Source organism: Nelusetta ayraudi, unplaced genomic scaffold (genome assembly GCF_046127955.1).
Source record: "Nelusetta ayraudi isolate G7.1 ecotype Tasmania unplaced genomic scaffold, CSIRO-AGI_Nayr_v1 ptg000033l, whole genome shotgun sequence".
Lineage (NCBI taxonomy): Eukaryota > Metazoa > Chordata > Actinopteri > Tetraodontiformes > Monacanthidae > Nelusetta > Nelusetta ayraudi.
In genome coordinates this window covers 1,463,067-1,486,007 of record NW_027466083.1, presented here as the reverse complement: position 1 = coordinate 1,486,007, position 22,941 = coordinate 1,463,067, and the positions used below count along the sequence as shown (strand labels likewise).

The 22,941-nt window shown below is 46.7% G+C and overlaps 1 protein-coding gene across 2 annotated transcripts; it reads right to left on the bottom strand.

The window, feature by feature from the left end:
• Window positions 1–1,504: 1,504 nt before the first annotated feature.
• On the bottom strand, window positions 1,505–21,777 carry ppp3ca (protein phosphatase 3, catalytic subunit, alpha isozyme). Of its 2 annotated transcripts, XM_076031480.1 has the most exons (14): window positions 21,391–21,771; window positions 15,484–15,684; window positions 12,358–12,482; window positions 12,140–12,251; window positions 11,693–11,838; window positions 10,800–10,939; window positions 6,396–6,473; window positions 6,219–6,313; window positions 5,306–5,431; window positions 5,145–5,222; window positions 4,778–4,862; window positions 4,487–4,584; window positions 3,263–3,313; window positions 1,505–2,224 (listed from the first exon to the last, which is right to left on the bottom strand). In XM_076031480.1, the coding sequence occupies exons 1-14, from the start codon at window positions 21,443–21,445 to the stop codon at window positions 2,046–2,048; spliced, it is 1,569 nt and encodes a 522-aa protein (XP_075887595.1). In that variant the 5' UTR covers window positions 21,446–21,771; the 3' UTR covers window positions 1,505–2,045. The 2 variants fall into 2 exon arrangements, with proteins under 2 accessions (XP_075887595.1, XP_075887596.1); XM_076031481.1 differs by lacking the exon at window positions 3,263–3,313 and having other exon boundaries at window positions 21,391–21,777.
• Between the last annotated feature and the right edge of the window lie 1,164 nt (window positions 21,778–22,941).

The following is a 22,941-nucleotide window of genomic DNA, read 5'->3' as shown; positions in this document are numbered from 1 at the left end:
AGGTTAAATGCTTTCCTGTTTCCTGTCCAACATACAAGGAAACGAACTGGCTTTCCCCCCAAAAAGTATTCAGAATTTTTGAAAGTGGAAGTTTGTCCTAATCACAGTGTCATTGCACCATAGAACATCTTTATATTAGAAAATGTTTTACAAAAATAAGCAATTCTCTACATTTAACACATCGGGATGCATTATGAATTGAATTGTAAACCAAATTGTCAAAACAGAATTGCTGAGGCGTCAAGAGGGAAGTACATCTGACAAATTAACACTATCCAAACTACACTTGGTGAAAAAAAAGTCACAGTTGTTGCATTAATCAGTCTAATTCTGCGCAGCATACATTCTTCTCCTTTAAGAGATTTAAACGTATATGCGAACCTGCTAAATAAAGAAACTCACACTGTTGCGTTTCGTCGTTAAAAAACCTCACAGGCTTTCACAAATTTGTAGAATTTCCTTCTCACTCTCATATAGAACTTTGTGTAGCTCTTAGGCATGAAATCGCATGGAAATCGCAGCACAGTAAAAAGTGCAAAAACTCAAAGGGCGCTAATGTGAATCGTAAGTGGCTGAATGGATTCTCTGATGCGGCGACGAGGAGGGGAGGAAGAACCAGGTTTCATGTGGCGGCGGAGCTCAACATCTGCACTTCCTCTCTGTGCTGTGGAAAAATGAAACTTTGTTGCCATTTGTGGCGATGCAGAAAATACCCTCCATGTTCCTTCCAGAGAGGATGCTCAAGTGCGTATGTTGAAATGCCTTGTGTTTACGTGTTTTGATGCATAAATGATTCATTTGTACCAACGTTTTGGGCAAAGTCTCGAGGCAAATTTGCACTTGTAGCCTCTTTGAGCATTGGGCTGTTATTCTAAACGGAACGAGGCTTGTGCTTCCTTTTAAGATGAAAGAGGACTGATTGTTCCAAAAATAAGGGCCACGGCTGCTCGATCCTCCAGATAACTAGATCATTTTCAGAAGAAAAAAAAAATGTGGGTGAGACCATTTCCTGAACAAATAACAGTAGTTTTTGTGAGCAACATCAGTTATCGGTGGTACACCAAAGCATATAAACACAAGGCCAAAGGAACAAAAACACCTGCGTTTAACTCAAGTGTAACCCTTTGAGATCCTCCCATTGTCATTAAGCATATATTAAGGGAACATTTTTTTTCTTTTAATTAGTCATCTTTTTTTTTTTTTAAACATAGTCACAAAGAAAACCTCCCATTGCCTGCTGACTGAATGAAGAGTCGTCAGCACGCACACACGAGCAGCCTGTCCACTTCCTCCAGCCGACGCCCGGCAGCATCGCACTTGCAAGGTAGCCCACCGGGTGTCAGTCCACTGCGAAGATTGTACTGCACGTTTCAAGAGGTATGCATTTTGTTGTTGTAGTTGTTCTTGCTGTTGTTTCCTTCCCCGTTTGTCTCGCCATGTCTCTCACAAAAAAGTGGTGTGACTTTAAATACTAGCAACACATGTAAGTAAACAAGTACGTAAGTTAAATTTCTCATGAAGTGAATCTTGTGAGCGTTTTGTAACACACTTGTTATCGAACGAGAGGAGAGAGAGAGAGAGAGAGAGTGAGAGAGAGAGAGAGAGAGAGAGAGAGAGAGAGAGAGAGAGAAAAGAAGATAGGTGCGTAGTGGATACTGCAGTTATGTGTTCAGTCAGGCCCAGCGATGGAGGAGCGCACGTTTGTGGGCGTCCAGAGCGACGCCACTGCCAGCCATTCAGTCCGTAATTGAGCCGAGGGAGGGAGCGACAGGCGGCAACAGCCCTCAACCAGTCGAGCTGCGACCCGCCCGCCTGCCCCGCCCTGCCCCGCCACGGCCTCCCCCTCCCCAGCTGTGCGGTGACATGCTGCCATGGAGAAAAATTACCTTTTTTGTCGCCCCTGGTATGTTTTGTAGCAGATTTCATGTTTCTGTCTGTGGGCCTGGTTTTGGTGCTATGTACTGAGGCCTGAATTCTCGATTTTGGCAAAAGTCCTGCTGCGCAGCCCGCTGGCGGGACGCTCTGAGGCTCAACGCAGGCACACATCACTGGATGTTGCTGTTGTCATCCGTGCCGTTCGCCTCAGACACATTCATCTTTCCCATGGACTGACCCACGTGGTTTACCCCGTCCCTCCGAGGTGGCATGCGCTCGTTGATGCGGTCCAGGCCTTTAGCCTCCTCGAAGCTGGTGATCTTGTGCTGGGGGGAGAAGCCACGGATGGCTGGGGGGAGGGGGGGAGAAAAGGAATGCACAAGTGCATCAGACAAACAGTTCCTCCTGAGTATTTCTCACTTAAAAAAAATATCAAACCTTGCACAGATTTCCCGGGTGTTCTTACCAAAAGGGAGTAGCGTGGGCTGGTCGATCTCAGAACAGAACAAAGAGGCTTTTTTTTTTTCAAATTGTAATTAACAAAATGTTCTGTCCTAAAGATTTTTTTTTTTATCATGTAAAAATAAAGGTCTCTGCCCCTGACACTCGGGCCACATCACAGCAGAGGATGGTTCCATCCAATCACATGTATAAAACTGCTACTGTACTTACAATATTGTGCAAGATACTTGTGTCTGCGCTTTGTTGTCTGTTCCTCATACTTTTCGGGTTAGTGCGCAACGATCACCTCAGACAAATCAGGAGGAACTGAGACTCGAGGATGCATATTTAATGCTGACACTCTGGTCTGTGCCTTGTTCCTGTGCATGAAACACTTTTAAGAGGACGTTTGAAGAGCCAGTCCAAGAAAAACAAAGGTAAACTAAACCAACATGAAGTATTTTAACCATGCAGCCTTCCGCAGCAATTGACTTTTGCATAGCCTCAGTTGGTCATGGACGTGGTCTCGGTGTCTTGTGCTTGGGCTCTTCCAATTTTAAACTCTGCTTTGCTCCCAGCCTGGTGCAGCAGGCGGTGGGTGGAGGCGAGGGCCGGGAGCGGATCGATACCTCGCCTCGGAATTGCTTCAATTCGTCTTCAAGGTAAACCGAAGCACATTTAAGTGAGCCATCTCTCATATTAGCGTTTTAATATCACACTTCAGATCCTTCGGCAGCCTCCAACCCCGCAAGTGCTGCCGGGATTATCATGTTTACACTTTACACTCTCTGCCAAACGGATCCTGCAAGGACTCATCAATGTGCATTCAATGGCCTTCTTGTGAACTGATTAATGTGCAATGTTGTAGTATGTATGAGTTGAATGTGCGCCTGGTGGCCTCTGTGGCGATGTGTTGAGAGGGGTGGGATGTGGAACACAGGTTTACCTTCTCTGTCCTCATCATGCGGCTCGATGGCTTCAATGGCTTCAATGGTGGCTGAGGGGGGAGGAGGGGAGCAGGTTACTCCTGATAAAGCCATGCAAATGCAGAGTGCAGCCCTCCAGCAGAATAAACAGCAGCTGACGTTAGGCCGGATGAGGTATATATATAACGTCAGCCGTCCTCAGAGGAGCGCGACATGCATTATTACTGAGAGAATAAGCGTCAATAGAGAATCGTGTCAGGACAGATCCGTAAGGAGAAGAGAAGGAGAGACGGAGATATCCAGATGGGAGAAGCGGCGGGCTGATTCGAGGGTGGCCGTGACATGACGTGAAGGTCGAGATAACTCCTTTTGGCCTGGCGCTAAATGTTTCATCTGAAAAGATGTTTCTCTCAGGGTCGAACATTACAGTTGCTCGCTAACGAGACCGGCACAGCTTAGCCGACTTCAGCCTTCAGTGCAGCATTGCTGCAACACAGTTGAGACTTGTGCACAACAATTTCACTTTAACAATTACACTGCATGTTTCAACTTTATTAAGCTTTCAGAAGTACTTGTAAAAAAATAAATATTAAAACAATTAGAATAAAGAATAAAGTAGGAGAAATCCAAAAAAGTGAAGCTGGAAAAATTGCTCACTTGTGCTGCTTCTTCCTGACCTTCTGTTACTATTTTATAAGCAGTGAATTGCAGACAGACAATAAAGACAGCGTAGAGGACACATAAACTATGCACATGAGAAATGGAATGTGCTGATTGCAACATTTCTGCTGCATCACCTGTGCAACGTTCACCGAGGGTATACAATTCTTTGTTTCTGCACTAAAAATATGGACTCTTTTGCGGTTTAGTATACTGCTCAGTGTGACTGCACTTATGCACTCAAAATATGTGGTTTGGGGCACAAATAGACTGGAGTGGACAAGACAAGTTAACCCTGGGTTAAGTTTTTTTTTTATTATTTTGACTATATTCTGGTCCAAAAGTGCAGCTCAGTTCTATTTGTCAGCCTGTGAAGAGTCAAGAGAAGGGATGCGGGAGAGATTTCCCATTGTGTCCACAGCGCCGGATCAACAATAAGGCCACGGGCTCAGACTGGAGCCGAGCTTCGCCGGCTGCTGCAGGAGGTAGACGTAAGACCGGCGGTCGCCTTGAAGATGGTGATGGAGAAATGTAACAAACAAGATGGAGCAAAGGGTAGAGAAAAAAAAAAGGCTTGTACTAACCACTCTGTAGCGTCTGCCGGCCTCCAGAGAGTACTCCACTCGGCAGCATGCCAGTGGGCGTCAGGCCCTTAAGCGTCAACACATTTTCACTCTCCTCTCTGCAGGAAACACACCGACAGGCGGCGCACAGGTCAGAAAGCGTCGCTAAGCCCGGCTAGCCGCGCAGAAATAAGCTCTGTGCCCCGACCGGCTCAACGACGGTATGTTCACCTGGCACACAGTCTACACACACACACACACGCACACAAAAAGACTACAGCCATGTTTGCTGCATACGCCTATAAAGTTTACCTGAGAACTGAGAACATTTTGGCCATCTTCCCAATGGCACGGATCTTGTTTTTGATCACCTCCTTTCGTGCTGCAGCTGCATTGGCTGGAAAAAAGGGGGAAATACAAAGTGGCATGACACGACTAGCTAGACAATACTAGCAAAGACTCCATCATACATAAAAACTCTGATCATTCACGGTTTCAATAAAAGAGAGAGTACGAAGACATTAACCCTCGCAGTCCACTTGAGCCTTTAGTTATATTCTCATGCAACTCTAGCATAGATATCCCTCATGATAGGCTCACATGGACTCGACAAGATGAAGAATTTAACGGCCTGGTGTTTGACATTCAGTAGCTCCTAACGATAAGAAAGCAAGATCACCATCGAAGATCTCGTCCTCGTCGTTCATCAGCTCGTCGTCGGAGCAGATGCTCAGCACGTTCACCAGCATCTCTGTGACTGAGGAGCCAATGAGAAGGTGATCATGTTAGATCAGTGAGCGGCCGCCTGCAGAGGTCAGCACGCAGAAGTTGAAGCGTTACCTTTCTCCCCGACAAACGGCAGGGACCAGGTGAAGACGTCCATGAAGTTGGGCAGCCAGTAGGGGTGCGGCGAGCAGTTGAACTGTCGGATGTTCATGACGTTGTTTTCATATTTGAGCACGGCGGCTGTGGGGAGAGTCGGAGAGCAGACGGTCGGCGGAGGGCAACGTGAGCTACTCAACCACTAGGTGGCCCAGCCGAGGCCGGGGATGGCTGACGCTGTTACATCAGGAGGGATAAAGCCTGGCGGAGAGAGTCAGCAATGCCGACAGTCCCTCCCACGCTCCCCGTCTCCCACAGCCCATAGCAACCGAGCCGCAGATCTGAGGACGCAAACAAACCAGGGCTCCCTGATGCATTCCTCCTCGCAAGCATCAGTTTGTGCTGTTAAAATCTAAATCAGTGTTTAACGCAAATTAAATGTGTCAAAAGCGTAGCTTTTGTCGAAGGGAAAAAAAGACGATAATCATCTTGTTTCGATCAGATTTGTTGCTAACAGCAATGCTAACGGTGCACACAACTGTACTTGATCTGTAAAAGTAAAAATAAGTTGGTGTAGCCGTCCATGAGAAAATGGGGTTTTCAAAAGTGGGAATGGATATCTTAAGGGAATAGCAAGGCGGGGAGACGCAGGAAGCGGCTCTTTCTCTTCTCTTCCACCAAGAAAACTCCAATCAATTGTGTTGGGTGGATGCCACTTGAGAACTTGCTTCAAGAATGCTTTTTTGGTGGACTGATGCCTGCTCCACGCTTTTCACCTTCTGCTGCCTGACAGGCAGTCACACTCCTCCTAATGAAACAGGCCAATGCAGTACAGCCGGAATTTCTCATGCAAAACCCAAAACAGGTCGCAGAAGTCCATAAAGCAGAACTGGGACAATTAAAAATGAAGTTTACAGATTTGGTTTCTGACCTTTGTTGTTGTAAACATCCAGGTAGTTTGGCGCTGAGAAGATGGTGATGAGAGACGGGAATCCGGTGGTCTGACTTTTTCGGTACATCCGGTAGCTTCAGGTGAAACAGAAGGAGGCTCGGTGTTATTACACGTCAACGCGAGTCAGTGTGAGAGCGTCTGGGATGGACGACCTACCCTGCATCCTGCGCTTCGTGTGCCCGGATGATTGATAATAGGTTATTGCTCTGTAGGAACTCGCACACAGCTGGGTAACTGGAAAAACACAGAGAGAAAGTGTTAAATGTGTTGTTGGGCGCAGCAGTTTCACAGCGGAGGGGAAAAAAGAAGCTTTTGGAACAGGACTTGGAAATCTGCGCAGGTTACTAATTTCACATCCAGCTCCATCACGCCACACAGCCAACAGAGATTTATTACTCATTAATTCTTTTGATGAAAGCCCCGCTCAGGATGATGCAAGGGTGTGAAAAACCGAAAATCCAGCCGCCACCTGTTGCTGTAACAAAAAAAACAAAACAAAACAACAAACTAAGCCAGCCAGAGTTTCCTGAACCGCCAGGAAGCCCTGAATGGAGCCGAGTGCTACACACCTGATGTTAAGTAGCTGATTGCCGCGTAAAAAAGGCTGCACGGAGGCGACATTTCTTTCAGTCTGTCCTGCAAAAAACACAACAACCCGCAACTGAGTTGATTCTTTTTATTGTGATTTTTTTTTTTCAGAGTTCTGTCCTGCATTTTTAGCAAGAGATGCAGATATTTATTCATTAGTGAATCAGTTAGGGTTTATAGCATTTGACCATCACTGTGTTGATTCTTCCCTGCTGTCAATCATAAACCTTTTTTCCTAAAGCCGCATTGTGTCATCATAAATAAGTTGTGTTCCTGTAAGAAATCCAGATGGTTCTGAACGCACTGATTACAGGGCAAGAACAGAGGAAAGTGCCGGCACTAAATGTTTTTGATGACGGAGCAGTTCTGTATTAAACACTTATTAACTGGCATCACACTCTTGCTCGTGCTCTCCATTCCCTGAGGACTTCAGAAAGAACTGCGCCATGGTTGTTTCTCCTCCGGCTGTGGCCTGAAGTCCTGCCATATTTTTCAGGTCGGATGGACAATGATCCGGCCCGTTGTCGGGAAAAGAGGAGTAAAAATCACAACTTGCGGTGTGACACTGTAACCAGAGTGGTATGGCAGACTGTAGCTGTACAACAACAACAACAACAACAACAACATCAGACCTGAGTGTTTCAGCTCTCACCACAGGACTTATGTAACGGCGAGAAGGTGGTGTTATGTCATTCATAAAGCGAATCATGCCTCCAAAAACTGCGTCTCCTGGGCTCGGGGGAGAGATTTCAGCTTTATTGGCTCTTCCAAATGCAATGACTAATGATGCCAGTTTAGCAGCAACTCACTCTGCAACATCCTTCGGAAGCCTGCTCCTCCACCCCCAATGTGCTGTGCCACAGGCAGAAATCCACCTTACAAGATTGGCCATGGTCTCCCTTTTAAAACTCGGCTGCTCAGCTGAGATCAACCTCGATTTCTCCAACATAATGGCAGCGTTGGTCTGTGTTGGATTTGGTGCCTTCAGACAACTGCAGGTTGGGAGCAACAATCCCAAACACCAGATGAGAAACTCCGGTGGAATAATTACCAAGTATAATTGGCCAAGAGCCGTTCTGATGAAGAGATATATCAAAAAAGAAATTATTTTTTATTACGATGATGATCTCCCCAGTAGCTCTCACCTTCGCCCAGTACAGGCCAACAGCGACAGCATGGCGCCTCCTCCCCAGCAACAATCCCCACTTCTGGCACTTTCCGACGGCCATATCCACCCGTGGAGCCATCAAACTTTCAGAGGTATTTGAAATATTTAGCGTTTGAAATATTTAGGTTCTCAAAGGTTTGTGCCGGAAGAAAAAACAAGGAGACTTATGTGCCCCGAGCACCTGGAGAAACTGTGCCATCCTCATCATATATCTGGGTCACATGGGTAACATTCCCTCGGCGCCACCGTAAAGATGAACAGGAATAGCCGTATCGTGATCCGACGCCGGGCTGTGCGCTGTTACTCCAGCGCTGCTGGCAGCGCACTGGGCGAGCGGTGCAAAAACCAGAGGAGCAGGAGAGGAAGGAAGCAGAGCTCCCTCCGTAAAAAAAAAAACGACAAAATGAAATAAAAAACAGGCCTACCAAATGCATTTCCGCCTTGAAACAACGCCATTTTTTCACACGAGACCGTGTCTCACAGGAGACTGTCCTGCGAAAACAAAACGGCGATTTGAGCAAAACCCCGCCGCCCTGCTCCTCGCTTGCAGCGCCACACTCCTCCTACCAGCCTCAGCGGAAGAAGAGAAAAAAAAAAACACAAAGAAAAAACACGCAATTATGTGTCGTGAGCCTGTGAGTGAGAGGGAGCGAGAAACTTGACAAGTGAGTATGAGCGAAAGAGACAGAAAGGGATGGAAGTGCTGTGTCGTTAGTGTGAAACGGGGAGGTTTTTCTTTTTTCCCTCTCCCTCTTTCTTTTAAGAGAAGAAGAACCCTTCTGTCAGGCTGATGGTCATCAAATCCACGTCCCCGCACACTCAGTCACGAGGCAGAGTTGCGTGTTCGCCGTCGCCGGAAATATAATTAGACGCGTCTACGCTGAGCTATTAATAGGAGGAAAAAAAACAAAAAAAAACGGAATGGAACGTAATACATTGTGTAGCCAGCATGTTTGTGTTTTTGTTTTTTTTTTCCTTTTCCAGGTACCAGGATGAATAAAAAGCCTTGAAGCCTCGCAGCAAAGTGTGAGACAGATCAGCCCGCAGTTGTGCCTGACATTTACTGTAATAACTGCAATAAATCTCTTTTGAACATGCCAGCCAGCCAGCCAGCCAGCGTGGAGCTACCTGTGGAAAGTGCCTCCCGGGCGGTTGATCATATTAAACACGTGTTTAGAGATTCGCTTAATGGGCCTCTAATGTGTCAACCTGTGTACATGCGCGCATACGTGCACACAGGTCAAACGATTACGCTGCTCGGTCACTGCAAGTGTTTGGTGTAATTGCTGCGCCGCGATGAAAAGCGCCGCAATTTGCATTGCACAGCTTCACCTGTCTGTCAGAGGTGTTGTTTCCCGGCTGAACTTCCAGGGTTGTGTTTGAGTTGCTGCACCGTCACGGAGAGGCACGGCCTGTGGCTCGTGAAGCTTCCGAGCGAAGGCGGCTCAAAGCCGCGGGGAGACGGAGGACCGTTATAGCTGCATCCTCCACACGTCCTCGGCAAGACCGTCCGTCGCCGCAGATGCACCAGATCTTACCGCGGAACACTCGTCAACACACCTGAGCAGCTGCTCCTTGTTTGTGTTATAGGTGCGTTATTATCTAGTCGCAGATTTCTGCCACGTGTCGGGCTGAGGCTCAATACGTTGACCTGCAGGTCATATTATTTTTTTTTTTTTTACAGTTTATTCTTCTATTTTTGTTTGGCTGTTTTTTGATTGCAGAAGATATTTTTTTTTATTATTAATCATGTGAGTATTCACTTCAGGTATTTAAGGTAAAAAAAAAGATCTAATCTTGGCTACAATAGTAATGCAACACTTAAAAATCTATAGATCACGTGCATCAAACATTCTCATATTCGTCTCGACTCTAAATGTATTTTTCTTTTGCGTTTTCCATGGATGTGCAAATTGAAATAAACCTCAAAACCTGAAGTTCCTCAGCTGCTGACCAGTAACCTTCCCGCGTCTGGGGGACTAAGACTCAGTTATTCTACACAAACACATCCAATTAAACATATTATTCTTAAATCTCAACAACAGTTACTCAGCACCCTCCTCCTTTTCTGTGGAGGAACAGCTCACTGCGTCTTTTGGTTTTTTCCCGTTCGAGCTAAAGCGCAGCTCCCACGCGCGGCTCTGAACCGTTCCGAACCTTCATTAAGAAAACTCTGGGAACAACTGTTGCCTGATCCTCCTCTCTGTACCACCACCTACTTCCACAGCTCTCCTCCATCCCACAACAACATCCGGACGCTCCTCTTTCTGCCCTTGTTTTCCTTGTCATTGCGATATTCTTCGTCACTCCCAGGTCCACCAAAGCAGCAATCTGCTTTGTGAGTCAAAAAGACCTTCTTAAAAAGAGGCGTGAGACCGAAAAGCCTCCATTTACTCACAACATAGTCTCCCGCTGCCGAGAGCGCCGTCTGTCTGGTTTGCCGGCTCTTTTTTTCTTTTTTCTTTTTTCTGGTTCTCAGGTGCTGACAACCGCTTGATGTCTATTAATAACTTTGAATTTCAAAATCCATTTTTGATGTCAAAAATAGTCACGTCGCGACGAGGCTTCTGCGTGACGCTCGGATTTCACCTCGCGCTCCGGCAGTTCTCTCGAAAGACCAAATTAGATTTCCTCGACGCTGATAACTCTGATGCATCTCGTTAGCTTCGCCTTGACTTGCGAGGCCGCGTGGTTTCCAGCAAAAGGTGGCATCGTGTGATGGCCGAGACTGCGAAGACGCTCTGTGATCAGATCAGTGTTCGTGTTTGCTCCCTGAGAAGCAGCGGAGGAAGGAAGCGCCTCACCTGTAGAAGTAGGAGCAGCCTCGCACCGTGTTGTGGCTGAAATATTCCTGGGTTTTCTCGTTGCCGAAGTCCTCCAGAGGGTCGGCCCACAGCAGGTCACACATGGGCCCGAAAGCCGGCGGCTCCTTAAACCGATCCAACTTCAAAGAAAAGATGCACAAAAAAAATGAAGCCAAGAGCAGAAAAACAAGCAGTCAGTCAGAACCAGATGTTTAGTGTGTTTACACCAGCGCTAATGTTCCACTGTGTCTCTAAACATGAGTTGTGTTTCTAATTTGATACAGGTCACATTGACATTCTACTTGCATTTTTCTTATTCTGAGTTTTCGCATGGTCCATGTCAGAGTCTTGACTGCCCTCAGCCCGCTCTCAGCCCGGGGACGCTCGCCTCTCTCTCCTCACAAACACTTTTTAAACCACTCCAAAGTTTTTCACGCCACTCTCCATCGGGAACTCTTTCGGGACCACTCTCTCCCACCAGTCCCTGCTGTGCACCCACATCCAAAACCTCCATCTGGTCCGTGCCGGCATTAACAGTGGCACGGCTTCTCATGCACAGTCGCTAAAGAGAGAATGGCTTGGAGGACGCGCATGTGTGCAAAAGCCTGGAACGACCAGTTACACGACAGAGGGCCAAGAGAAAAGGGGCAAAAAAAAATGTGGCTGTGCACGCTGCTGTATGTGGCATCGACACCAATATTCACCAATCTGCAAGCCAACGGGAAAAATAGTGGAATGTTTATTATTTTTAGGCATGGAAAAATGCTTAACTGGAACGCAGTATGTTCAGAAAAATAGCAAAAAAAAAAAAAAAAAAAAAAAAAAAGATATTGGCGATTTTTGTGTGTGTGTGTGTGTGTGTGTGTGCATGTGAACAGACAGATGCAGCTCACCTTCTTGATGTCATCTAAGGTGTGTATTTCAGGCGAGAGTCCACCGTGCACGCACAGGAACTGTTGGTTCATGAGCGCAGCCAAGGGAAGGCAGTCGAACGCGTCCATGCACGAGTCGTACACCTGCTCCGAGTACTTGATTTTACCTGCGGACGGAGTTGCCATCAGTTGCGTCAACAACCAGAGGCTCTACGGTGCAACCGAAGAGCCGAAGACAAACAGCAGGAGTTGCTTTTTATATAGAAAAGACATCATATTATTAAAGAAAAATGGCTGGTAAATAATCTGATGTACAGTGCATGCGTTTGTATTATAACGTGTATGACATAATTAAAATGTTCTTTTTTTGACTTGCAGTCAACTCCTGACTGTTTCATACACATTTGCACACAGTGAGAGAGGAAAACAAAAAATGAAAGGCAAAGTCAGACACAGAGAGCTACTCACATTCTTGTTTGAAGGTGAAATATTCTGTCAAATGTCTACATTCATGATTTCCACGAAGTAAAAATAGCGTCTTTGGATAGAGGATTTTCAGCGACCAGAGGTATAAAACGCACTGTCAAAACAAAGAGGACACAAATACTTTCTTTCATTTCCTCCGTTCAGTGAAAACAAAGAGCCGAGAGGATCAATAACCATCAGCGGGCTCCTGATGACTTTACCTCAATACTGAAGTAGCCACGGTCAACGTAGTCCCCGAGGAACAGGTACCGCGTGGTGGCCGGCGATCCTCCCACTTCAAACAGCTTCATGAGATCAAAGAACTGCCCGTGGATGTCGCCACACACTGGGAAACAAACAGCGCGGCACACAGGAGAGGGCGTCAGGAGGGAGCGAGAGAAATCTTTTGTGCAAAAATCCTGCGTCGGTGAAACAACGATGGAATGATGAAGCTGAGAACCCTCGACGATGACACGGTGACGTGCAGACGCAGTGTTTTTCCACAGCCACGACCAACCTCTGAATTAATGACAACTTTTTTTTTTGCTCAATGTCTACGTGCAACATTACCTAAAGCAGGGGAAATGTCTTGTCTTGCACTGTTCTGTACTTTGTATTTGTCAGATGGCACGTGTGTGTGTGTGTGCGTGTGTCTGTGGGTGTGTTTTCTGTTTAACAAACTCCATCCCACCTTTAACGCCACTCCTCTCTTTTGGGGTTTGTTTCTTTGTTTAATAGGTTCCAATTTTAGTATACGTGCTACCAAAGTAACACATATTGGTTTAACAGCTGATTGTGGAAATGATGTTTTCTCCCATAAATTTCCTCTTGGACCCTTCTTGTGTCTAATTGGCTGACGTTGGCTTAGTTTCTCCAAAACGGTGACCTCTGTGAAGTTTTGTCTTATGTGGAGCATAATCTGCAATCACAGGCCACAGCAGAGAACTCTACTGCATCAGACGCTCACATTTAAGACATAAAACGAGCTCCGTTCCCGCCCTTCTCATGCCGAGGCTGCGGCGTCTGAGTTGCTTCGACGGGCTGCAGGCATGAAAGGCCGCCGTCCTGCGTGGCCAAACGGGCAGCTCTCACCTCCAACAGGGGGGAGGAGGAGGAAGAAGCTTGTGCACTTTCGCGCAGCTCAGGAACGCCACGGCTCCGGAGTGCAAACCTACATCTCATTTCCTCGCTGCCTTCAATTTTTCATTATCATCTCCCTCTGTCTCCTCCTCTGCCGCTCATCCTCCATCTCCCCTCTCTTCTCTGCCCCCCCCTATCAGCTCCACAGTGGCCGGCGCCCACTCAAAGCTTCCAGCAATGTGAGTGGGAGAATGCTTGTGTGACTAAAGCAATCACACACACACACACGCACACACACACACACACACACACGCACACGCAAACACCCCGTCAAACACATCCATGCAAGTACAGGTTTGCAAGTGAATAGTTAATAACTTCCCATAATATACAAACACAAACGCAAAAGGAGTGTGTTGACTCTCGCACAACTAAAGCTCACAAAGGTAAAACGGACCCCTGCCCTGGCAAACCCTTGTACGCAACACTTTGTCATCTATATTTCATGCGTAACAAACCACGGCTCTATTTTCTGTTTTTCTTCTTCGCCCAATTTGCCTTGTGTACATCTGTTTAAAACTGTGTCTGCTTTCAGGATGGAGGCTTGAATTCATTTCCTCTGCATGCAGCAGGGTGACTACGAATTCCACTGCTGTGATGCACCTGTATTGCAAAACATCTCTCACACTTAAACCTGTCAAAAATCGGGAAAAAAATGAGGTCAGCAGAGTCAAATGTGGAGCGCTGATCACGCCCCTTCTTTTCCTCTCTTTAATCACACTCGTGATCCAAAGCAGCCTCGAGCACACAGGGCACCTCCGCAGTTTCATGACCAAATCTGCCAACGATGCCTTGTTGTTCACAAGGTATTGCTAACACACATTAGCATGCCCACGCGCACAGGTAGCTCTGTGCATATCTGTCACTTTGAGCATCGGCGTTCGCGATTAGGTGAAGAAAGGTTTTAGGAAGCTCAGCCGATGCGCGCCGTCTCCAACCACTGAATGATTTAAAGCATCCAGACAGAGAGTCTTGTTATGTGCATTTTAAATGCGGTGGCCCAGTAGATACATCCTAATGTAAAATGCCAACGTTGTATCAAATAATTAACTCAGTTGTCCCTTTAACTATTGCAATTTTTAAGGTAGCTTATGGTTTGCACTATTTTGCTAATGCTAACACTTGCACGTGCAAAATGGCACACGAGTGCACAGCAGTGATGTTTGCTTCATTTAAAGGTCCGATGTGTAATATTCGGCATGATTTATGATTTTTATATTGCTAAAAGCTCAATATACTGTCCATAAATAGATGAATTAAAATGTATAATCTCAATACATCTATCTATTTATCTATCTATCTATCTATCTATCTATCTATCTATCTATCTATCTATCTATCTATCTGTCTATCTAAAATGAAAGTAATCTGTTTTTCTTCCTCTTAGAACGGCTCTCATATATAAGAATAAATGTAGATCACGGGTCTTCCTCTCAGTTAGCTGCCATCTTGCACTGCCACAGTTCTAAGGAAGCCGGTTTGAACAACCCAGCTGCCTGACAGAGCGTTTCGTATTTAGGGTGAACACTCGCGTCTTTGAATAAACCAATGAGGAAGAAAGTGGGTGAGAAATCCAGGTTTCGGTGCGCAGGCCCCCATAGCTCACTGGCCAGCTTAGTAGGGGGAGAGAGAGTGAAAGACGCTGCAATCTAAAATGTCACCACTTGATGTTGCTTCTTCTTTTTCAAAATCTACAAGTATTACACACTTAACCTTTTAGAATCTTAGCTGAAGTTTGTAATTTAGAACACAGCTGTAACAAAAATTGCTTGCTAGCTAAGCTACCCTCTTCCATGCAAGTCACCCTTTGGAATATCTTCCATTCTCTGTTCTTCCAATTTTGACCGAGCGATTTAAAGGCAACTCACTTCAGCGACTCCACACAAATGAAAGCATGAATCCTGAATAGCGATATTAGATCATGTACGATAATATAAATTAAAATATAAGATACTGGAGACTTCAAGGTGGACACTCTGGCGACATGGTGATTAAATTCTATCTTCCACCTTGCCACAGCACCCTGGTTGCCAGGTTCTATCCACATCCCCCTTCCTCCCCCCCGCCCGCCTCAACCCTCAGCTGTCGAAAATGTCAAAATGACGATAATGCCACGCAATCTCTGTTCCCACTGGGTGGGATGTGGCACCCCGAAGCAGCTGATTGGATGAGTGCTGCAGGTGAACATCTCTGAGAGGTTGTGATACCCGTGACCGGCGCCTCGATGTCCAGTATGGTTTTCTCCTGGCGGAGGATGGCGGCCCCCTCGCTGACAATTCGGAGGGCCACGGCCTCCTCTACACGGCCCTCCTTGGTCAGGTGTGCCTTGAGCAGGTCCACACGAGGCTTCCCTTCGCAGTCGAACACTTCCTTCAACGTGAGGCGGTGGCTCAGGGGGAAGGGGACAGCTGAGGACAGAGCACAGGCACATGGTGACATTTAAGCGGCGAGTGGGAGGCATCGCGGCAAAAACTTTGACTACTTTTAATGCCACCGACATCTTTGGACTCCATTCTTCTTGTTTTGCAAGAAGGAGAGAGAGCGAGAGAGGGAGAGAGAGGGAGTGAGAGAGAGAGAGAGAGGGAGAAACTTTCCAAATATACAGGCAGCACATGACTGAGGAACTCATAAAAATCCATGTGTGTTTCGCCTCCAGCCATAAGTGTTGATGCTGCTGGTGCTGCCTCAGTCATTGCTGAGTATCATCACATCTTCAGCTACTTTTGCATGAACACAGCTTTTCATAACAAATGGAAAGCAATGAGAGAAAAATGCCATTGTTCTTTACAACAAACAGAGAAAAAGGGAAAAGAAATGTCTGTTTGAGTGCACGTAATATGAGAAACGTTTGGCTATACTTGGAAATAGGCTGTACAGTGCTAATAGTGGGGTAACCATTACACTAGAGTGCACACAATAGCAACAGCAACCCACGCCATACGTATCCCATTGATTTAACAGGCGTGACGGACAAAAAGACTCTCAACAAGGTGATATGTGATCACTGTATCCCAGAGAGAGAGAGAGAAGCAGAAGGATGTGACAAATAAAGTTCCAACCACTAGATGCTGCTAAATCTTTCACACTGTGCCTTTAAAGAGAGGAAATTTGGGGAGAAACATCATTACTGGAACAGTTTGACACGTAAAAAAAAAGTCCAAAGCCTGTTAATAGCTGTTTTTCTAGTAAAAAGGCAGCGACTTGCGCTAAATATGTTCTGAGCGCTGAGCACTGAAACCCGGCTATCATCTAAGTGCACTATTCATCAAGCACTCTCGGCGGATCGCTAAAGCCCGTGGCCATTAAAATGCTCCAGTCACCTACTCAACAGACTTCCTGTGAAAGTGTGAAATCCAAGCGCAGATCATTGCTTCGGCAGCGGCGGCGACGGCGGTACCAAAGGTTATTCATTACATCTGGTGCTGATCTGCGCACGTGTGTGTGTGTGTGTGTGCGTGTGCGTGCACGCGTGCGTGCTGCACTTCCCGGCTCCGTGTTTTAGCATTAATCTACAGATCATCTGGCTTAACGCGGAAAAGACAAGCGTGTCATTTGCAGCTGTGATTAATTCAGACGTCGAGCAAAATGATTGCGAGTGTAAAATTTCACTGAAGACGCTGGCGGGAACATGTGGAGAAAAGAACAGGTAAACAGTTTAGCTGACCAAGGAATTAACATTATTTTGTGGATTTGTCCTGATTTGCAGACAAACGTGAAGCTTGAAGCAAGGTGAGAGGCGAATGGAGCTGTGGTTTATTTCCTCCAGAGACGTTCAGGTGCGCTCGGACGGGGTCGGGCCTCTCTGGGACAGAGAGGCGGCCACGGCGGCCGTGACCGCTGCCTTCAGCTCCATGCCTTCACAATTTGAAGGAGTGCTGTAGGACGGAGAGGTGGAACGGATCGGTTATTATGCGACCAAGAATAAATGAGTTGGATCTGGGGCACCAGACTCTCAGACTGATGTGCAGAGGGAGGGGGAGGAGATGGGGGGAAAGGGGGGGGGGGCTGTCACCAGTAGATGTTGATAAACTCCAAGCGAGCGGTTGCATTGTTTCCTGTTAATAGGCCAGTTTATGGGAAGCAGCTGGTGGTAATAATGCTGCTTTTATAGCAACTATATCAACTTTATACAAACAGTTGATTCCATTCAGTGTCCTAGTTGACTTTGGCAGTGATCAGGATGAACAGGAGCAGAAACATGGACATCAGAGGGACGGCGCATGTGAGAAGTTTAGGAGGTAAAGCCAGAGAGGCCAGACTGAGATGGTTTGGACATGGACAGAGGAGAGACAGTGGATGCTGAGGTTGGAAGAGGCAGGTGGGAGGCCTGGTGGAAGAGCAAAGAGGAGATTTTATGGATGCTGTGAGTGAGAACGTGTAATGAGTTGGTGTGAGAGGAGAGGACGCAGGAGGTTAGGTCGAGGCAGATGACTGGCTGTGGAAACCCACGAGGAAGATTAAAAAGTACTTGTTCCATCAGACAAAATGAGACAATCACATACTGCTGCCCCTTTAAATATGACCTACTTTCTACCATCATCCTACTCCAATCCTTATTTCACTTGAGTTTAAAGAAGAGGAAGTAGAAGAAGAAAAAAAAAAAAATCTACTACATCTTAAATCCCCACTCATATGTACACATAAGACGAGACGTAAGACGAGCTGTCAGCTGCGGTGCGTTCGAGTACATCCGGGGAGGGCTCGCCGGGTTTGGCGCAGCACGAAGCAAACAGGGCCACAGGGGCCGTGCCAAGTGAAGAGACGGCAAAGGGAGAGTCGCCGAGCTCGGCCTGCAACTCAAACACCATCAACACGCTCCTCGGTAATGAATGCTTGACTTGAGAAATCTCCCAGTGGCCGCTCCAGGGATAAAGAGGCGAACCCCCGAGCGGGTGAATTTAACGGGACTAAAATGTTTGGCGCCGTGTATCCGCGGCGGTGACGTGTGTTCTGACACTCCAGCACAAAACTCGACTCAGGTCCCAGTCCAGTTGCCGTCACTCTGCGCTGGTGAGATTGCCGAGTTTCATCTCTCATGTATTAATGAGCGCAACAACAACGACACACATGTCTCCCGTGCAGTGATGAATTTCTGTTGGCGGTCGAGCCGGTTCGCTGAAACCAAACTGAGACACATTCAGAGGTGTAACAAACCAAATTTATAGCATTATTTATACGCATCTAATATACACAAAGACGCGCAAATTCACCCCAAATAAACTGAAATGCTGAATGTGGTTTTTAAAATAAGCGGCATTAAAAGTAAAAAAAAAAACAAAAAACCATTAGCCTTATGCAAGATGAAGCAGTCCAAGCTAAAGCCAGGCTGTTATTACACCGCTCGGAGCCTGAAGTATCAATCTCAGTGCCGACAACACGCTCGATAAACAACGCACTGGGACGGATATGTGGAGAGCTGACTTCTGCTCAGCACCCGAGCACAGTTGAACTATGAAATACTGTATGTTGCCGGGCAACAGCAGCGGCAGCAGATGCGGCAGCAGCAGCAACAGCAGCAGCAGCAGCAGCAGCAGCAGCTGACTGTTGCAGTCCTGCAAGTGAAGCCATGAAAAAGAAGAAGACAAAAATGATCTTCGAGTGTTCACACTGTTGCTGTTGCAATAACGGTTACATAAACCGAGTGGTGGGTTCGTGTTCCAGAACCATGGGTTCGAATGGCTTCGTCTGATTGGACGAGGCGGGCGGTTTGCTTTGATTAGAGGAATGAGGAACGTACACCCGATCTTTAAGTCGAGTGCGCACAAACACACAGTGCAGCACGTCGCTTTTGATTTACTGTATATGATAAAAGGTTATGCACATCCCTAGTGATAGAATAATGTGTTTATGGCAGCAGACGTCTTCCGCCAGCAATTGCCTCATTGCAACCATGAATAAACTATTCATGCCAACAAATACGTATGGCTGGAAAATGGAAAAAAATGTTTTCGCTTGTGTGTGTGTGTGTGTGTGTGTGTGTGTGTGTGTGTGTGCACATGTGCGCGCGTGCCACTGAAAGGCTGCAGGGGGAAGCACGGGCTTGTCGTGCATGCTGTTGACTTTTAGAATGCGACATGCAAACACTCCTTAGCTCGTTGCATAATTATTTATTTAAAGACGCTGCCTTTACGGAGGTCAAGCGGGTGACAAATGAGAAGACTTGAGAAATTAGGCGGCTTCAAAAGAGAATCAGGGCAAATATTAATATCAAAGTTGATAATGTGAAGATATACAGTGGGATGGTTCTCAGGTGCACTAAGGGCCTGAAATAACTGACCTGAATACGCCTCTCGGTGCCCACACAGTGGTGGTGAGGCTGTGGAAAACAAACTGCATCCACCAGCAGTTATTGCATCTCTTCAGATATTATTTCTGTCAGGTTTGAACACGTTAGAGAGGGCCGCAGGGAAACTTGCTAAGGTTTTAGGAAAGAAATGTGCACGGTGATAAAAATAAGTTTTGAGTGGCTTAAGGTCTCCAAAGCGTGCTGCATGCAATACAGAAGATATTTATATCTCATGTCATCATATCCCCCGTTGTCTTGAGAGCATTCTTGAATAATCCTCAGAATCTATCCATTGGGCTCCTGTGGGGACGTCTGCGCATCGGCGAAGGAAGAGAGTCGCAGGCGGAATATTTATATATCAACGAAAAAACTGCAGAGTTTTGCAAAGGAATCATTAAACATATAGAGTGGTAACACTTTAAATGTCACAAATTTGCTAGAGTAAAAACACACAACTGTAGCCTGATGTCCCAAAAACCTGTGAAGCTAACACGACATATTCCAATCGGTAGACTAGCCATGGCCAATACATTATTGGTTGCCCACTCTGCTGGAATCTGTTAGCAAAACAACAAATATGTCTCAGCAATTAACGGAATGATTAAAAAAAAAAATTGGATAAATAAAAATGATTTCCCAATTGGGGCTTTCCATGGTAACTCAGTGGCTGTGCTTCCTGTTATGTCACTACGGTCAGGTGATCGACGGGAAAATGAGGCTCTTCCATAAAAGAAACGTGTCCCCTCGGGAGGAGTAAGTCGGAAGTTCTCCCCCCCACCCCCTCCTACCCCACGCCCCCTCTTTAATTTCCAAGGGTCTGCAGACTTGTCAGTGCAATAATTAAATAAAGCTCTCTGTGGCTTTTTACATGGAGAACAATAGTTGCGCCCGCAGTCACTGTCACATGAGTGGACCTCAGTGTGCACATTACTCTGCGTTTCCACAACTCCGTAGCCTAAAGGACAAGGTTGTTAATGCTGACTGAGCAGCTCGGCCACTTACTATAATACACTGAATACATTCAGGCTGTTGCGAACCGATTCACAGTCAAAAAAAGAGGGGGCTGGGGGTGTGTGGCACGGGGCGAGCTTTCCATCATCCCGCCATCGAGCCAAGTTGTATCCTCGCTAATAATTGTCTTGCAGGAGCGGAGAGATTCCTTATAGATGTTTTCTCTTATTTCATTTGTTTTAATCAAATCAAATTAAAATGCGACTCCCTCCTCGTGAGATATGGCCACCCCTCCATTAACTGTCAATTTCATGCCCCCTTCTTCCTCCGCGTCCTCGGTGTGTGAAATCCTGCTGCATCACTGGCCCGCGCAGCTTCTACCTGCAGCAGCCCGGCTCCTCCACGAGCCTCCACGAGCCTCCGCCGAGCCGCACAAACCCAGCACACTCGCGTCGAAAGCGGCAACGGCGACGGCGCAACGAACGAACGAAAAAACACACACACACACACACACACACACACACACACACACACACACACACACACACACACACACACACACTGTATATATTTTTCTTCTACATCTTGCCGGGCAGCGCCTCTAAGCCGCCGTGCCTTGCTCTCCGTGCGGGCCTTTGCAGCCGTGTAAACCGGATTGTTTATCAACATCAAAAGCTCACTGCCGTCTCCGTGAACGCAACTTGATGGCCGCGCTCACACGACACCGAAGTGGGGAAAGGCCGTCCTCCGACGCCGCGAGAAGCCCCCCGCTCAATAATAATAATAACAATGACAAAACACCCCGCATGTTACGCAATAAGCCACGGTCGTGACCGCGGGGCGCGAGAAATAATCACAATTATGTAGGCCAACTTACATTTCACCATCCGCTCGGCGGCGGTTAAGACGATGTCAGCGTTAGACATCTTCATGGGCAGTTGCTTCCCTTCCGTGGCTGAGGCTCGGTCTCTCTCGTCCTCCCTTCTCGCTCTACTCCCGGGATTTGTTGGAGAAGCGCGGCTGATGCTGTGGCATCACTCGGATGGTGCGTCGACGCTGTGCCCGGGCAGGACTGCTGCTCCCCAGGCAGGCTGACAGGCTGACAGGCGAGCTGGGGATGGACGGATGGATGGATGGATGGATGGATGCAGGACTGCTGGAAGCTGGAGGAGCTGCTGCTGCTGCTGCTGCTGCGCTAAGCTGTTAGTGTGGGGGAGGATGGGCTGAGAGAGAGAGAGAGAGAGAGAGAGAGAGAGAGAGAGAGAGAGAGAGAGAGAGATGCGTGCGCGCATGTATGTGTGCGTGCGTGCACTCCCTCGACATGGCGGTGGAGGGAACTCCTACGCAAATGTTCCACGGGACTGCCTGCCTGCCTGCCTGATGTTGCCATCAGATGGAGGCTGAGGCTCAAACGGGGGTTGCCCCCCCCGTACGCGCACGCACGCACGCACGCATGCAGGGTTTGCCATGCATTCCGCAGAGCGCACAAACCCAGGGGAGAGAAGAAAACAAAATACATAGATAAATAGCACACGAGTGTTATTTATGTCGCCAGTTTTAGGCTTGTTTGTTTCAAATGAGGGAGAATGAAAAGTGGTCCCAGAATGTAAGATTTAGCAGCATCTAATGGTCAGAGTGTATATTTCATCCCATTAACGTTTTTTTTTCTTTCCCATCCCTGATTTCTGATGTCCCACTTGCTCTTCCATCTTTCTTTAAGGGTGAAATCACCAGACACTGAGCAGATCCACATTCTGTAGAAACAATGCCGGATCCAATATGTCCACAGCCATAGAAGTGGACCTGATCATGTCTCATTGTACTTGTCATGCTGTAGGCTTAATTCAACACATATTTTTTTCTTCAATCACTTCGATGACTTCAGATCTTTTTTTAAATGTTCCACCCAGGGTCTTTAAATGTTTATGTTTACACTATCACAAAATATATTGGCAGCCAAAACCCAACTTGAATGTCATGTCAGCATATTTTCCCTTTTGTTTGATGAAAATCATTTGGATCTGAATTCTCTTTTATTGACAGCATCAATAATAATAATTAAAAAAAAAAAAATAGCCTGACGTTACATTGTGTTTGAGTTGTTAGTGAATTAAGAATCACTAGTGGCAAAGCAGTTTATATATTATGTACAACAAAATTGCAAGATCAGAATTGATGATTGGTCCTTGAGCTGAGGAAAGTGAGCGTGCTGGTACTTTGGGCCAACAGTGTCTAATATGTATATATATATTTGTTTTGTTTTGTTTTTTTGTTTTAATGGTGGGTGTAATCCAGAACGGCCACAGGAAATACACGAGAACACAGGAAGAACATGTAAACAAGGCATAGAAAGTTCCTGGATGGCCGGTTGGGGGTTTGAACCCTGGACCTGAAAACACACATCTATAATGTCAAGGTGTTATAATAG